An 18886-nucleotide genomic window follows, 5' to 3' on the forward strand; every position below is an offset into this window, starting at 1 on the left:
AGATCCCTGGCAGGAGACGTGAGGACAAGGACGATTCATCACCTTGAGCCTCCTCCCAACTTTTCTCTGCACTTTGTTTATATCCCTCTAAAGGCCACAGCATCTCTCAAGCACCCTCTCCATAAAAAAGTTTTCTCTCCAGATTCCGGAAACTACTTCCTTCCTTTGCTGCTGCAGACCCAGTGTCATAAAGATTGATACCTGCTCAGGGGCACTCCACAATTCCTGGTAGCTGATCTTAAACCTTGCTCATACTTTCCTACTTCTGTAAATAGTTCTTTTATTAAACTCTTCTCAATGACCTACTTCGCATGTACCATTTCTTTTTTTGGCAGAACCCTAACTAATAATTATAGTAAAACTTATGTGTGTGTATTTCGTGTGATTTATATACACAACTATGCATAGAGATGTACTTACATGTGCAAGGAATGTTTCTGAAGGATATATAAGAAAAGGGAGAGTGGAACACATGGCCTAGACTTTGGCTTTCAGTTTTATATCTCTGAAATTTTGTCAACTTTTAAAATGTCTGATCACAAACAAGTAATAAATTTGTAATTGAGAAATAAAACCATATGGGAAAAGATATGTGTTATTATCTTTTTGATGGCACACTAATGAAGGAAAGAAGGAACGAATACCAGAGAAAATAAGAGTGATGACATGGATATTCATTTTGAACAGTGCAAAACATCTGATGGGAAGGATGCTCACTTCTGAAACTTAAGTGTGACAGCTATCAAAGTGTCCATCCCCACTGTAGAGTGGGTCTGTACCAGCTTGTTCCATTGACCTACTTTTAGAAAAGCAGGCCTATTTTTAAAATTTCCTTCAAAATAAGCCTAGTTTCTTTTAAATTTATTTACTTTTTAAGTTTATTTATTTTTAGCCGTGTTGGGGCTTTGTTGCTTCACGCGGGCTTCCTCTAGTTCCAGCAAGCAGGGGCTACTCTTCGTTGCAGAAGCGCATTTTCTTAATGCATCCCATTCACGTTTCAGATTTGCTACTTTCCATCTTAATTGCACTTTTTTGAGAACTTTAGACAGGAGTACAGTCATATAAATGTGCTTATTTAGATCTGATAAAAGGTTTACTCTTTTCTGATTAAAATAAAATAGCCTCCTTCACATAAATGCAATCTTGACTTTTAGAACTATTTCCAAACTTCCTAAAACTACTGTGAGGTAAAACATGAAAATCATTAATGTGGTATTAGAGCCCAAAATTAAATTAATTTACAGGGGCTTTAATGCAATTCAATTTCCTCCAGACTGTATCCCTAATGGTGCTGGGATTTTACTTAATATACTTTAAAGCATAATTCATTTTTGTTTTTGCAAAACCGTTTAAATATTGCAAATGACACTATTATACATATTTCCATGGTGACATAATATGTTTGCAGTCTATTTAATTTACGGATGATGAGACTAAAGTGAAAACTCTCTGAGGACCATAGATCTTCTACAACATCACATTTTCCAGTTCTAAGATATCAGGTGTATAAGTTATCTATATTTGCAAGAATGGACTCTTGAAACAGTAATACATATTTTAAATGATCTAATTGTGAAACTTTAAGAAAATTAAAATCTAGGGCAAAGAAAAACCAGTGATACAAACAGCCAAGATATTTGGGGTTCATAATCTAAGCTGATAAAGTATTAGCCTTTAAAATTAAACAGATCTTTTCCAAAGCCACATTAAGGAAATATCTAGAAAAGAACGTAAGTTATATGCAAGTCTCCAAACCTCAACTCAACTTATTCATATACTTATGTACGAGGTAGCTAAGGATCTCAGAACACATTAAGGCAACTGTAAAATTATAACTAATGGGCAAAGTTGTTAGGATAATTTTTCATGCTCCAAAACTTAGATATACAGAATCTATGCTAGAAAACATTCAATAATAAATAGCTAACTAGTTTGTACCCTAAGAGAAAGAGACATATATTACTGGTCCAAAGCATTTTTAGCTGAGGATATCAGCTAAATTCAGATGCCATTTTCGCTACAAATGTGCTGCACAGCGGTGATATATTTGAGAAAGGAGCAGCAGATGTAACTATGGAAATCATCACTTTAATTGACAACAACATGAAAATTCAGAAGGATAACAAGCATCATGGATGGAGGTGACAATTATGCAGGAATAAGAATCAAATGTATTGTAAAGAAGAAGAATCGAGTTTTTCCCTCTCTGGAGATTTCCCACTCCTCCACAAATAAGAAGTACAAGGATGGAAAGAACAGTCTTCTCATTAATGAAAATGGGACAAAGGAAGAGCCAGGACATCCCTACCTGGTTTCCAGATGAACTGATTATCCTTTTTGCCTTCCAAATGAGCTGCATGGGACAGCAAGAAAGAAAGTAACAGAAATAGCTTCCTCACGCCCCTCCATAACCAGCGAACGACAGCCAGATTACCCTTTGGACACATTCTTCAGATTTTCAGCCTCTTGACTCGCCTATTCCTAAAAGAAAAAAAAAAAAGAACATCGCATAAGTTTCTTCTGTAAAGAAATTACAAAAACTCACTTGGACTGCTAGAAGCTTTAGCATAATGGCATTACAAATGTGCCATGACCATAAAGAAAGTTTACAAGATATTAACATTTTAGGGTCAGACGTGAATTAGCCCATGCTTTCAATCCTTACCCATGAAAGGTGTTATCAATTCTAGGGATTCTACAGTCCCCCAATCAGTTTACTTTTGCTTTTAAGAGCAGGGTTGACAGATACCTGGTTCATTCCCTCCTTCTACTCAGCCAAACTCCTTGAGGAGCCCACGATTTTTGGAGGAAGATCTGTACATACAGCAAAGTCCAAATAGGGCAATGAACATTCTAACAATGGTATTAAGAGAATGACAGAGAAAGAATGAGGAAAAGGCAATCAGTTCTTCTGTGGTGACGAAAAAACAGGGGGAAATCTCCACAAGGTAATATTTGAGAGGAGCCAGGGGAAAAGGGCTTGAAGGTGCCAGGAAGGGCATTTCAGGCCAAGAGAACTAGGTGCTGAAATGCATTTTGTGTTTGGGGACCGGGGAGCGGGCAAGTGGCTACAGTGAAGGACACATGCGGGAGGGAGGAATGGACAGAGATGAGATTTAGAGCATAGGTTGGGAAGCAAATTATAAAAAGCCTTGAATGTCATGTGAGAGATTTGGATTTCATGCTGTAAATAATAACAATAAGAATCACAGGAGAGCAAATGACTTTTAAATAACTGACATCAGTGAACATAATGTTCATAACATGATTTCAGAGAAATAGAGTCCAGTTATGAAACTAGAGATATAGTCCACACAAGTACTGATGAATGAGAGAATCAGGAGAAGTTTGAAAGGTAGTGCAGAGGCTGGGTTTAAAGGATTTGGTTAACAACTGGGTGGGATGTATGAGAGAGAGAGAATAGAAAAGACAGATTCCAGACCCATGGGACCCGTCTACCAAAAATGAGAAATGGGAAGAGGGGAAGGTTTAAAAAGGAAGATAAAGAGAATTTTCTTTAGAGAATATTATGTTTGATGTGCCTACAGGACATCTAGGTAGTTGCCCAAAAGATAATAGGAAAATTCTACGTGGAGTTAAAGAGATCTGGGGTAACCTGCCACAATACATGTATTAGAAAAATACATTAAGACAGATAAGTGTAGGGCAATAAAAGGATGGAACAGTAAGAAAGGTTGTCAAGGGTAGAAGTTTTTCCCCCTAAATATTTACCAAAGAATTGCTAAAAGTGGGTAGCAAGTCTGACTGTGAACTTCCTAGGAACCAAAAAAAAAAAAAAAAAAGTGGCTACTATAGCCCTCATATGTGTAGGAGTAAAGTATATATTCTTTTTTTATTGTTTTAGGAGAAGGCATTCCCCTGCTTCCAAGCACTGGTGGGATTTTACCCCAACGGTTCTCATCAACACAGATGCTGTGCTGAGCGATGCACTCAACACATCACCTCATCTATAAAACAGACAACAGCAATGTGTGGTCAGTGGGGTCTTGGGCTCTTCTAGAACACTCCAAGGGTACAGTGGCAAAGTATAAATCAGTGAAAATGAGTCTACAAGGAATCAACCAATAGAGTTCAAGTACACAGCTCTCTGATGTCCTGCCTTGGTCCAGGGATGAAGATAATAGTTGGTAAGTAACCGAATGCTTTTCTTCAAATTTCTGCATTGCACGCCAATATCGAAAAGAGTGGAATGCTCCAGCTGAAATTCAACAGAGCTCCCCTGTTTGTCCCTATGAGTGGCCTGTTAGACTATTCCACGGAACCTTTGGGGCACTACTGGACCCAATTCATAAACCTCTGGACTAGATGCAAACTGTACCCCCTTCATGAGACACCTTTGTGTATACACACACACACACACACACACACACACACACACACAAACACACACCCTAGACGATGGGTATTTCACTTTGCTAATGGCAAATCCACATGCTTAACAAGCAACACAACAGTGAATGGTTTGGGAACTGTATCATGATATTTTAAAGTCTACACACACACACACACACGCGCACACACACACACACGTGAATAGGTGATTAATTCTTCATAATATAGATTTGCTACAAAACTTTAGTACGGACATTTTTTAGAAGGCACCATTGCCATGAATTCCATTAAGGCACCTGAAAAACATCAAAATACTGCCCCCATAGAACAAGATAACTTCCTAGTGAATCCTACAAATCAAGTTAGTTGAAAAATATACCCCTGGGAAAGCAAGTGAACTGGCCTTCTGTACAATGATGGATTAAGTCATTGTAATCTTAGAGAACTTTTGATAAGAACGATGATTCGTGTTTTGGGGTAGTTTACCCCTAAAGCTATTATTATTACTATTAATAAATTAGGTAACCAGCAGGACCAGCTGTCTACTGAGGCCACTTGTTTTGTGATGGGAAATGACCAGGGTACGGAAGATGACTCTGTTCATTCTCATTAGTGGGAGACATAGTTTCAGCATATCTAAAAGCGTATTCATGTCATTACAATGTAAGCCAAAGATATGGAGGACCAGAAGCATGTTTGTTAGACTCTAAATGGCCATAGGTGGGAACCCAAAAAGAGATTTAAAAGGAGTTCCAGCGAGACTGTATGTGAGCTGGATTGATTAGCCAGTAATTTATGCATAATATATTTTGAATTTTGCATCAATTTGGGTTTATTGCAAGACCTGAACACACGTTGCTGTGAGCCCTGGTCTTTTAGGCTCCCTCCCTGGCACAGAGCCTGTATTGGACTCTGCAGAGGGACCCACTGGCTTGAAGGGGTCCTTTTGTGTCACCAAAGCCAGTGGAAGATCCCTGAGCAGAGTGGCTTGGGTGCCTAACTGGACACCTGTGGTCACCATCTCCTGGCTATCACTAATTAACAAGGATAGGGACAGTACAGACATAGGAGAACAGACTTTCTGGTTGCCAAGGGGGAGGCCCGGTGGGGAGGGAAGGATTGGAGTTTGGGATTAGCGGATGCAGACTATTATATATATAGAATGGATAAACAACAAGGTCCTACTGTATAGCACAAGGGAACTCTACTCAATATCCTGGTGATAAACCATAATGGAAAAGAATATGTATAACTGACTCAGCTGTACAGCAGAAATTAACACATTATAAATCAACTATATGGCACTACATTTTTTATAAAAACAAGGATAGTGACAGTAGAAACCTAAGACTAATCTTGACCAAAAAAAAAAAAAAAAAAAAATTCTGAAATAGAGCTCTTAGAGAATGCAACCAAAACATCTGAGTTCAAGATACCACAGGCAGGGCTTCCCTGGTGGCGCAGTGGTTGAGAGTCCCGCCTGCCGATGCAGGGGACACGGGTTCGTGCCCCGGTCCGGGAAGATCCCACATGCCCGCGGAGCAGCTGGGCCCGTGAGCCATGGCCGCTGAGCCTGCGCGTCCGGAGCCTGTGCTCCGCAACGGGAGAGGCACAGCGGTGCAGGAGGGCCTGCATACCGCAAAAAATAAAAAAAAAAAAAAAAAAAACAAAGACTACCACGCAATCTTACTCCTAAAAACACCCACACATTTTTAGTATCTGTATTACCTATAATCCTATACCTCGTTACTGTCTTTTCCCAAGAGCGTGAGGACAGAAGATGGGAAACTAGATTTGATGAAGCTTCCACCATTCGCCATGCTGCAAGCTTTACATCCACTAGCAAATGGAGAATCTCTGCTGAGCTGATGGAACGTGCAGGATGGAATTTGAACACAGGTATGTCTTACTCCACTAAACTATGCTGCCTCGCTTCCCTCTAAAGACCTGAACTCACTAAATTATTCCTCAGAAGACATCGGAAGTCATTCTTGTATCTATTACTTGAATAAGCCACACAAGAGTTCACAATAACAGAATAAGAGGAAACAAGAAACAATTAGAGCTGCCACTCCTCTGTTAGTAAAAACACAAAATGGAAGAATGCTGTGACTATGATGAAAAAACATACTATGCAGGAAGCATGTGCTACCACGATGGCATGAATAATTTACCTCAGGAAGATTGTTGAGAGTCCAATCAGCATATTTACGCTATACTATTAGCATCCAAAATGTATTTGCAAGGTTAGCTCTAAAACTGATGAATATTAAGAGAAATAAAAAAAGTTTCTCCTTTTAGCCTCAGTTTTCTAATCATTTAAAGGCCATTCAAACTATGAAAAATGTGCCTTACACTTCAGATGCATTTCATTTCCCCTTAAATGTAATCTTATTGCTGAAGTCCTTGAATAGTCCTAAAAAAGGTACAAAACTTAAAAATAAAATAAAAACTTCCAATTTGCTAGCCGCCTGAAGCGAACAGCAATGAGGAGGAGAAAAGCAAACTTGAACGTGCATATCCCGATAGCGCCATCTGATGGGCAACTGTGCAGAGACACGGTTTCAATAAAAATGGCCGAGTAACAAGGGCTGGAGGGGAGGACGCCCCTGTTAGGACCGACTCAACTGACCAGGATGGGGACTCCAAACCAGTTGCCTAGTTCAAGTTAACTAACACTGCTGGAGAATCACAGAAAGCATTTGCTTTTTCTCAGCGATTTGCCTAATTTCTGACTGCAATACGGTGCACTGCAATTCCATCCCTCATAATCTGTCATATACAAAATACTGACCTGAGCACTTCACCGAACTCTCACCACAGCCTTATGAATTAGTTATTCACATTATCCCCCAACTTTAGAGGTGAGGGAAACTGAGGCATGGAGAGGTAAGTGACAAGCCCAAGGTCACAGAGGTAGTAAAGTTGTTCGCAAACGATCTCAGTGACCTTCCTCTGAAAGGAGAGAGACTTATAATGTGACCTAATACCAACGCAAGTAATTATCCATAGCCCTGAAAATATACATCCTTTCTAACCCTGTGTAGGGTCTCTCAGCAGCTTGTGCAAGGCAATTTACATCTCATTTTCACTTAATCCTCACCATAATACTATGAGCAATTATTCTTATTTTTCAGATGTAGAAGAAACTGGTCATTGAGGATATTAAATAATTATCCCAAAGTCACCTCAGCTAGAAAACATCAAAGCTGGATTAAAATGGCCTGAGCAGGGCTTCCCTGGTGCGCATTGGGTTGAGAGTCCGCCTGCCGATGCAGGGACGCGAGTTCGTGCCCCGGTCTGGGGGGATCCCACGTGCCGCGGAGTGGCTGGGCCCGTGAGCCATGGCCGCTGAGCCTGCGCGTCCGGAGCCTGTGCTCCGCAACGGGAGAGGCCACAGCAGTGAGAGGCCCGCGAACCACACACACACAAAAAAAAATGGCCTGAGCCCACAGCCCTGATCTGATTAGAGGATCACATGTGGTGACCCTGGCTGATCCCCCAGCCTGGGAGCCTCAGGGTCCCACCTACAAAATGAGGAGGGCCATCATCCCATAGCCCTTAGTGAGTAAGGATGCAATCAAATAATGGAGGGAAAGTTCTGAGGTGAGTGCCTGCCAGAGACAGAGAATACTCACTGAAGTTTTACGGTTCCTATTGTCAGGATTCTCTCAAAATTCAGAAAAACCCTGACTCTAGCAATATTTCAGGGAAGGTTTGAATGTTACCCTGCCCTGCGCCAAAGGACTGAGGGATGATGTTTTTCAACCTCCCAATCTTATGACTTCATGCCATATGTTTGAAGAGCTAAAAGCACTCTGTAGCAGGAGCCCCATTAAGGATTCACACTGACCCTGTTAAGGAGAAAGCAGGTATTATCATCTCTATGTTATGAGAGGGTAACCTCTGGCCTTGCAATGACAAGATGTTTAGTAATTTCCTCAAACCTTTTAACTGCCAGCCTCTTCTTCCATGTACCTCACTGCAGAATCCTAAATTACATCAAATACAAGCATGGGAGGCCTGCAAGCATACCATAAAATATACAATGAGTTTGGGTTTATGGTATTAAAAATTGCCATAGGTTTGTATCACATAACAAAGCCACAGAAAATTTTGCAATAAGTCCACACAAATATTTTACCTATCTCTGAAGAAACTTGTGCTACAGGACATACTGATAGAAAGAGGGCTTAAAACCAGTTTGCCAAGCCTTCTAAACCAACTTGGTAGCTGTGGCAGACATCACTATATTCTGTCTTCTAGAACTACAATTTTTTTTTCAACATCTTTACTGGCGTATAATTGCTTTACAATGTTGTGTTGGTTTCTGCTATGTAACAGTGAATCAGCTATATGCATACACATATCCCCATATCTCCTCCCTCTTGCATCTCCCTCCCACCCTCCCTATCCCACCCCTCTAGGTGGTCACAAAGCACCGAGCTGATCTCCCTGTGCTATGCGGCTGCTTCCCACTAGCTATCTATTTTACGTTTGGTAGTGTGTATATGTCCATGCCACTCTCTCACTTCGTCCCAGCTTACCCTTCCCCCTCCCCGTGTCCTCAACTCCATTCTCTAGGTCTCTGTCTTTATTCCTGTCCTGCCCCCAGGTTCATCTTTTTTTTTTTTTTAGATTCCATATATATGTGTTAGCATATGGTATTTCTTTTTCTCTTTCTGACTTACTTCAGTCTGTATGACAGACTCTACGTCCATCTACCTCATTACAAATAACTCAATTTCATTTCTTTTTATGGCTGAGTAATATTCAATTGTATATATGTGCCACATCTTCTTTATCCATTCATCTGTTGATGGGCACTTAGGTTGCTTCCATGTCCTGGCTATTGTAAATAGAGCTGCAGTGAACATTGTGGTACATGACTCTTTTTGAATTATGGTTTTCTCAGGGTATATGCCCAGTAGTGGGATTGTTGGGTCGTATGGTAGTTCTATTTGTAGTTTTTTAAGGAACCTCCATACGGTTCTCCATAGTGGCTGTATCAATTTACATTCCCACCAACAGTGCAAGAGGGTTCCCTTTTCTCCACACCCTCTCCAGCATTTATTGTTTGTAGATTTTTTGATGATGGTCATTCTGACCAGTGTGAGGTGATACCTCATTGTAGTTTTGATTTGCATTTCTCTGATGATTAGTGATGTTGAGCATCCTTTCATGTGTTTGTTGGCAATCTGTATATCTTCTTTGGAGAAATGTCTATTTAGGTCTTCTGCCCATTTTTCGATTGGGTTGTTTTTTTGATATTGAGCTGCATGGGCTGCTTGTATATTTTGGAGATTAATCCTTTGTCAGTTGCTTCCTTGCAAATATTTTCTCCCATTCTGAGGGGTGTCTTTTCGTATTCTCTAAGGTTTCCTTTGCTGTGCAAAAGCTTTTAAGTTTCATTAGGTACCATTTGTTTATTTTTGTTTTTATTTCCATTTCTCTAGGAGGTGGTCAAAAAGGATCTTGCTGTGATTTATGTCATAAAGTGTTCTGCCTATGTTTTCCTCTAAGAGTTTTATAGCATCTGGCCTTACATTTAGGTCTTTAATCCATTTTGAGTTTATTTTTGTGCATGGTGTTAGGGAGGGTTCTAATTTCATTCTTTTACATGTAGCTGTCCAGTTTTCCCAGCACCATTACTGAAGAGGCTGTCTTTTCTCCATTGTATAATCTTGCTTCCTTTATGAAAAATAAGGTGACCATATGTGCGTGGGTTTATCTCTGGGCTTTCTATCCTGTTCCATCGATCTATATTTCTGTTTTTGTACCAGTACTATACTGTCTGGATTATTGTAGCTTGGTAGTATAGTATGAGGTCAGGGAGCCTGATACCTCCAGCCCCATTTCTCTTTCTTAAGTTTGCTTTGGCTACTCAGGGTCTTTTGTGTTTCCACACAAATTGTGAAATTTTTTGTTCTAGTTCTGTGAAAAATGCCATTGGTAGTTTGATAGGGATTGCATTGAATCTGTGGATTGCTTTGGGTAGTGTAGTCATTTTCACAATGTTGATTCGTCCAGTCCAAGAACATGGTATATCTCTCCATCTGTTTGTATCACCTTTAATTTCTTTCATTAGTGTCTTATAGTCTTCTGCATACAGACAGGTCTTTTGTCTTCTTAGGTAGGTTTATTCCTGGGTATTTTATTCTTTTTGTTGCTGTGGTAAATGGGACTGGTTCCTTAATTTCTCTTTCAGATTTTTCTTCATTAATGTATAGGAATGCAAGAGATTTCTGTGCATTAATTTTGTATCCTGCTACTTTACCAAATTCATTGATTCGTTCTAGTAGAGTAGAGCTCTTAGCTCTTCCTGGTAGAGTCTTTAGGACTCTCTATGAATAGTATCATGTCATATGCACACAGTGACAGTTTTACTTCTTCTTTTCCAATTTGGATTTCTTTTATTTCTTTTTTTTCTCTGATTGCTGTGGCTAAAACTTCCCTTGATCATTACGTAGTATCCTTTTTTGTCTATTGTAATAGCCTTTATTTTAAAGTCTATTTTGTCTGATATGAGAATTGCTACTCCAGCTTTTTTTTTAATAGATTCATTTTTAAAATTTTTCATTTATTTTTGGCTGCGTTGAGTCTTTTTTGCTGTGTGAGGGCTTTCTCTAGTTGCAGCAAGCGGGGGCTACTCTTCATTGCAGTCCGCGGGCTTCTCATTGCGGTGGCTTCTCTTGTTGCGGAGCACAGGCTCTAGGTGCGCTGGCCTCAGTAGTTGTGGCACAAGGGCTCAGCAGTTGTGGCTCGTGGGCTCCAGAGTGCAAGCTCAGTAGTTGTGGTGCACAGGCTTAGTTGCTCCGTGGCATGTGGGATCTTCCCAGACCAGGGCTCGAACCCATTTCCCCTGCATTAGCAGGCAGATTCCCAACCACTGTGCCACCAGAGAAGCCCCTCCAGCTTTCTTTTGATTTCCATTTGCATGGAATATCTTTTTCCATCCCCTCACTTTCAGTCTGTATGTGTCCCTAGGTCTGAAGTGGATCTCTTGTAGGCAGCATATATACTGATCTTGTTTATGTATCCATTCAGCCAGTCTACGTCTTTTGGTTGGAGCACTTAATCCATTTACATTAAGGTAATTATCGATATGTATGTTCCTATTCCCATTTTCTTAATTGATTTGGGTTTGTTTTTGTAGGTCTTTTGCTTCTCTTGTGTTTCCTGCATAGAGAAGTTCCTTTAGCATTTGTTGTAAAGCTGGTTTGGTGGTGCTGAATTCTCTTAACTTTGCTTGTCTGTAAAGGTCTTAATTTCTCCACTTAATCTGAATGAGATCCTTGCTGGGTAGAGTAATCTTGGTTGTAGCTTTTTCCCTTTTATCACTTTAAATATGTCCTGCCACTCCCTTCTGGCTTGCAGAGTTTCTGCTGAAAGATCAGCTGTTAACCTTATGGGGATTCCCTTGTATGTTATTTGTTGTTTTTCCCTTGCTGCTTTTAATATTTTTTCTTTGTATTTAATTTTTGATAGTTTGATTAGTATGTGTCTTGGCGTGTTTCTCCTTGGATTTATCCTGTATGGGTCTCTCTGTGCTTCCTGGACTCGACTGACTATTTTCCTTTCCCATGTTAGGGAAGTTTTCAACTATAATCTCTTCAAATATATTCTCAGACCCTTTCTTTTTCTCTTCTTCTTCAGGACTCTTATAATTCAAACGTTGGTGCGTTTAATATTGCCCCAGAGGTCTCTGAGACTGTCCTCAATTCTTTTCATTCTTTTTTCTTTATTCTGCTCTGTGGTAGTTACTTCCACTCTTTTATCTTCCAGGTCACTTATCTGTTCTTCTGCCTCAGTTATTCTGCTATTGATTCCTTCTAGAGAATTTTTAATTGCATTTTTTGTGTTGTTCATCATTGTTTGTTTGCTCCTTAGTTCTTCTAGGTCTTTGTTAAACGTTTCCTGTATTTTCTCCATTCTATTTCCAAGATTTTGGATCACCTTTACTCTCATTACTCTGAATTCTTTTTCAGGTAGACTGCCTATTTCCTCCTCATCTGTTTGGTCTGGTGGGTTTTTACCCTGCTCCTTCATCTGCTGCGTATTTCTCTGTCTTCTCATTTTGCTTCACTTACTGTGTTTGGGGTCTCCTTTTCACAGGCTGCAGGTTCATAGTTCCTGTTGTTTTTGGTGTCTGCCCCCAGTGAGTAAGGTTGGTTCAGTGGCTTGTGTAGGCTTCCTGGTGGAGAGGACTGGTGCCTGTGTTCTGGTGGATGAGGCTGGATCTTGTCTTTCTGGTGGGCAGGACCATGTCCAGTTGTGTTTTGGGGTGTTTGTGAACTTATTATGATTTTAGGCAGCCTCTCTGTTAATGGGTGGGGTTGTGTTCCTGTTTTGCTAGTTGTTTGGCATGGGGTGTCCAGCACTGTAGCTTGCTGGTCATTGAGTGGAGCTGGGTCTTAGCATTGAGACGGAGATCTCTGGGAGAGCTCTTGCCAATTGAAATTTCCTGGAGCCGGGAGGTCTCTGGTGGTCCAGTGTCCTGAACTTGGCTCTCCCACCTCAGAGGCTCAGGCCTGACACCCAGCCAGAGCACCCAGACCCTGTCAGCCACACAGTATAGGAGCATCCATAGACCTCAACCCTCACGCTGATCTTTCCACTTGGATTCCACTCCAGGGGCACAAAGCAAACAAACTGGGCTCTCGCGGAGTGCAGTAACTTGTGGTGCATTACACTGTCAACATTCATGTTTCCTGCAAAGGTTCATCTCGGTGATGGCACCACCGTGTGAAGATTCCCTCAAGATACTCAGTCTTGGTCAGATAGGCTGGGACCTGGGACCTGGGACCTGGGACCTTTTGCTGCAGTGCTTGCAATGTGGACCTAGAACTCCAATTTGTTAAGAATGTCCACTGGTTATTTTAAGGAAAAAAACCATATTTGCAAATTTCCTTGTAGCACAGTGGCCACATGAGACAGTTCTGGCCAATGATTTGCAGATACAAGTGTCAAGAAGAGGATGGGATTTTTCTCCAATATATAAAATCCCCCAAAAGTATGGTTCTTTGCCATTGGCCCTTTTTCCCATGATCCCTGCCTGGAACACAGATATTAATGCCTGGAGGTGTCAGAGCCATCTGAAGGCCATGGGATGAATGCCACCCACTAAGAATGATGGAGCGGGAGGCAGATGAAGTCTGAGACTCAGACGCCATCATGGAGCTACAGCAACCGTCCTAGATTGTCAACTTCTGGACTTTCTGACGTGTGAGAAAAATGAACTCTTGTTTTAAGGCACTTTTTTGTGTGTTTTCTGTTCCATGAGCTGAGAGCAACTTCAACGCCTATGGTATCCACGTCCCTGGATGCAGAGTGTCTATTTACAGACATACCTATTTGTGCCAGTATGCCTGTCTCTGTGACTTCTGCAGATTGAAACACAACTTCTCACATGGTTCAAGCAGCGCAATGAACCTCTCTGGAAACCTGAATGAAGATGTCCCTGTTTCTAAGCAGGTGAGGTTGGTTTATTCCCCAAGTTGGCTTCTTTAGGTAATACGTGCATTATTCAAAGAAAAGTAGCCACATCTACTGTCATGTTTCATAAGTGTCATCACAGTGAAGAAAGGGGCACTTCATCTATGATGAACTATATGTAAGAGAGAAGGAGAATAATTATTGTGGCAAGCTGCCTCAGATTCTCCAATAAGAACAAATCCACCCATAGAGACATAGCCTAAAATGAGAACATATTTCTGGAGCTACCTTCTATGCAGTTGCCAAGCCTTCTCTGGTTCAGAGGGTATTAGGACATGTTCTTGTAATTTTAGAACCAACTCATCATCACCTGACGGAAAAGCATCTTGATACCTCATGGAATCACGTCATGATTGAATCCCTGCTTGTTGCTCAAATCTTCCACGACTCCCTCCTTAATGACTTTTTTCACTTGGGACAGAGCAAACCAAATCTCATTTTTTTTACTTCCCACTGGCCCCTTCTTCTCAGCTCCTTTTCTAGTATTTCCTCTCATTTTGACCTCTAAATGGATATACCTCTAACTTTGTCATTTCTTCTCTAACTTTGATCATTCCTCAAGGGATCTTATTTAGTCCCCCCAGCTTTAAATACTGTGCTTAATGATTCCCGTTTCTCCATATCCACTCCCATACCTCCAGTCCTGACTTCTTTCCTGAACTCACACATTCAACTTACCACTGAATATCCCCACTTGGATGTCTGAGAGCAGCTCACACAGAACACACATAATGGAGCTCATGCTTCTCCTATGTTGTCCACAGCCCATTCTCCCCTCGGTGTCCCCATCTCCATTACGGCATCACACTGCCCTAGACCAGAAGCCCAGGAGTCCTCCTAAAATCCTTTCTTTTTCTCACATCTGAAAACCAATCCATCAGCCAAACTAGTTGGCAACACCTTCCTAATCTATCCAGCATCAAACCACTTCCCATCCTCTTCCTTAGTGCCAAGCTGCCATCATTTCTCACCTGAGCTACCGTACCTGTCTCCTACCTGGTTTTCCTGTCTTCACTCTTAGTTGCTTCTATGCATGCTCCAAAGAAAATCCAGGATCATCTTTAGGAAAGAAAAATATACTTCCCTCCTTAAAATGCTCTCATGGCTTCCATCATAGTATAAAATTGAAAGATTCTGCTGGTTGGACTTTTGCTTCCTCTCCTACTGACCATTCTCCATTCATTCCTGTAGCCCATAAGCCAGACACATTGGCCTCTTTCTTGTTCCTCAAGGATATACCTTCTCAAGGCCCTTGTACATTAGGTATCCACCATACAACATGCTTTCTCAGTTCATTAACCTCAAAGGCCTTCCCAAACCAATCTGTTCAGCACAGTTGCAATCACTCTATCCCCTTGAGGTTTGTTTGTTTCTCTGTAACACTTAGAAAAGATCAAAACTTGACAATCTAGTGTATGTCGGTTTATTTGTTTACTTTCCTCTCCTCTAGTATCATCTAAATAGTTTATCTTGTTCAGTGTTATACACCCAGCACCTAGTATATTGCCTGGAAAACAGTAAATGTTCAATAAATATTTATTAAACAACTGAATAGATTATGGAGTCTACACGTGTAAATTTTTTCGTAGTTACATTTTCTTGATCTCGGACCACAATCCTGATGAAGAGGCTTTTCCATGCAATGGGAGACAGATGGATAGAAAAGCCCGTATTTCCACATTGGTTTGAATTTCTGAATTATCTTCTCTGTGCTCAGTAAAGTTAATTTACGTAACTTGTGAAACCCTAAAAATCATGTGGGCAATGGTAAATAGCTGAAAAATTCTTTCCACTTTACAAATAAATTACAGACATCCCACTGTACCACCCCCAAAAGTTATCAAGAATAGAAAAAGTTCTATACTGTCTAAACTTTTTAAATTCTCAAGTGAAGGGCTTTTTTTTTTTTTTTTTTTTTACAGAGTAGGAAAAAATAAAGGTTAAATAGATTAATAGAAATAATATGAAAAAAATCATAAGGGAGTCACTAAAGAAAAAATAAAATCTATGACATCTCCTGTTTGGAGAAGCTTAGGTTAATAAAAAGAAAATGCATTCAATTTGAAAGCATAACATTCTAGAAGAGTAATAAAATTACAATCACTTCTGTAGATAGTTTAGGAAATAAAACGGGCATCTAATGGTATTAGCCTATAGTAGCCCCGCCTTCTTGAAGATGCAGGGAAGAATTTGATAACCTCTTTTTACCAAATTTTACAAGCAGATAAACGTGTGTGTGTGCGTATATATATGTTTTATACGTATGAGCGCAGACAGAGTAATTTTATGTGGGCTTATATTTAACAGTTACTCTAAAGAGTTTTATAAGAATTCAGGAGAATTCGAATGTGTGAACAAGATAAAATTCTCTTCTCAAATGCTATTGACCTTTGAAATTAAAAAAATACTTAATTACTCATTAATATTTTCTGCAGTATAAGATCCTAAATATTTAATGTCAGGAGAGTTATCCAGTTAAACTATAAATATAGCTTTGCGTTCTCTTGATTAATTATGCATCTACTGTTGCAAAGGAACTTTTTGAAATATGTATCCACAGTTGACATAAAAATAATCACGTGTTTATAAGCCTATACAATTTTCCAGCAGTTCCTTCTATTATCTCTTATAAGTGTTCATTTATTATGGTTGGGCATTGGCCATTAACAAGTTGCTCATCACATTCAGGAGATTTGACAGAATTTATTTTTCATCCTGTCTCATCTCATTCTTCTCAAAAGAATGGAGTGATATCTGAAAGAGAACATTCCAAACGAAGTTGAAAAGCAAATGCTGTTTTTAGATTCTTCGTTTACTGCATAAACTAAAAGGAAAGTTGCAAGAACATGCTTGACCAATGGAAAACAGACTATGTTCTTTCTACCAGCATCTCCAAAGGTTTTCTACTGTTTCTAGACATTTCAAACAGATCAACAAAGCCTGAAGGCACTTGTTTTGAAATATATTTCATTTACCACTATCATACATTAAAAAGATGCAGTACATACATTTGATCAATATTATCTACCCCCAATTTCACAGAAACAGGCAGAAATTGATGATACTAAGTAAAAAGTACTTCACGAGGGCTTTCCTGGTGGCGCAGTGGTTGAGAATCCGCCTGCCGATGCAGGGCACGCGGGTTCGTGCCCCGGTCCGGGAAGATCCCACATGCCGCGGAGCGGCTGGGCCCGTGAGCCATGGCCGCTGAGCCTGCGCATCCGGAGCCTGTGCTCCGCAACGGGAGAGGCCACAACAGTGAGAGGCCCGCGTACCGCAAAAAAAAAAAAAAAAGTACTTCACGAACTATATCACACTATTAATGTGTGTGTACGTACACACACACACACACACACACACACACACATTCTTTTAAAATAGTAAAATGATCAAAACACAAAACCAAAATTTTCAGAGTGATTTCTCTCAGAGAAAAAAGAAAAGTTCACTGGATACCCTGGCAATTTGCCACTGGAAATTTTACATTTAGAAATTTAATTACAAACTTTGATAAGTGGATTATAATGAAAGATATCTCTAGCAAGGGAGCCCAGACAGAAGCATCATGAATGCATTAAAGAAAACACCAGAGAGAGAACTTTCCATCAGCAGAAAGACTTTAATTAAACAGCAATAGGATGTATCTCTTCTGTGAAATGATATTTCTGTCACCCGCAGTTCATTAAAACTATTTACCATATACTTTTTGAAACCATCCACTCTAGAAGGTATGTTTAAACCATTCACTCTCAGTTATGAGGGCAGAAAACTGTGGGTATGGAGAAGCAAAAAGATCCATTGGTAAAATGTCGGAATGAAAACCCATCTCTTTGCATGTTGTCCTTGGTCAATTGAGCCTTAAGTGGTTCCACACTGCATGGAGACCCATGGGCTTCAGGAGAAGGCAAATGAGCCAGCAGTGACCACCAAAGCATCCAATGAATGTTAGCAGTGGTTCATTAGGGACAACCAAGAGGATGGCTGAGATCAGTGTTAATAACATCACTTGTCCACACTTTTATTTTTGGCATGAATTCAAGTATTTACTTGGAGTACCAGGTTGTTAAAGACATGCATTTTCAAAAGCTTCAACAATATTCCTGTGACTTCTGCAGTGTCCAACCAAAAGTTTTTTCCTCAAGGTCAGGGGTCCTATTTTCTTCATTTTGTATTCCTAGCTTGTAGCCCAATATCTCGACCCAGTAGGTATACAGCAAATGTTGAATAAATGAAGGGATGAATGAAGTGAATAGGTACAACAGGATGCATTCTATTCTAATAAAATTATAATGAACAAAAAAAATTGGGCTCAGAAAGCCAGTAACCTCAAACACAGACAAAAAAATTATTCTAATTATGCTTCCCCCCAACCATTGCAAAATTCTATTCTTCCAGACTTTCTTAGATATCTAATGTTTACTCTTCAACCTACCAACATCACACCTTTTCTAACACACACTTTTCAGACTGTTGCCAATTCCACACTTGGAATGAGGTACAATGGTGGAGGATCTCTATGGCCCCAAGGAGGGAAACTTTTCTGAGTGTAATAGTAGATAGAAAACGAAATGCCAAGTACATATTTTAATAAAACAAGTAAACATTAATTAAAGAATAGGTAAAGTTCTTAAAATAACATGATTCATATCTCTTGGACTAGCAGTCTTGTTGAACTGTCAGATGCCTTATGATTTCTAGAAATAATGACTCACTTTTCCAGAGTTAAGAATGAATTTCAGGAAGCCTTCAAAGGACCTGGATCTTTAATATACTTTAATATGTTTTTGCACAGTATATTTTATTAAAATTCAAAATATAACTTCCGACACTTCTGCTATATTTTCTATGTCAGAGAATCAGATATTAACAGCAACACAGACATGACCTCTTGTCAGTTAGGGGAGGAGGAATACTGCTTAGAAATCTGAAGGTCCGGAAGAGACGTCTGTGGGAACAAAAGCTACAGTCTGAGAGACAGAAACCTCTTAAAATCATTCAAATGAAAACGATACAATCTAAATGCATTAATTCAAACACA

The 18886-nt window shown here is 40.0% G+C and overlaps 1 protein-coding gene across 1 annotated transcript in view; it reads right to left on the reverse strand.

Moving 5' to 3' along the window:
* THSD7B (thrombospondin type 1 domain containing 7B) overlaps positions 1-18886 on the reverse strand; it is a 900946-nt gene that overhangs the window by 776109 nt on the left and 105951 nt on the right. The window contains exon 2 of the mRNA XM_032638606.1: positions 2309-2481. Within this exon, the coding sequence (XP_032494497.1) occupies positions 2309-2447 (139 nt within the window). The 5' untranslated portion in view covers positions 2448-2481. The remainder of the gene's footprint in view (positions 1-2308; positions 2482-18886) is intronic.

Source organism: Phocoena sinus, chromosome 7 (assembly GCF_008692025.1).
Source record: "Phocoena sinus isolate mPhoSin1 chromosome 7, mPhoSin1.pri, whole genome shotgun sequence".
NCBI lineage: Eukaryota > Metazoa > Chordata > Mammalia > Artiodactyla > Phocoenidae > Phocoena > Phocoena sinus.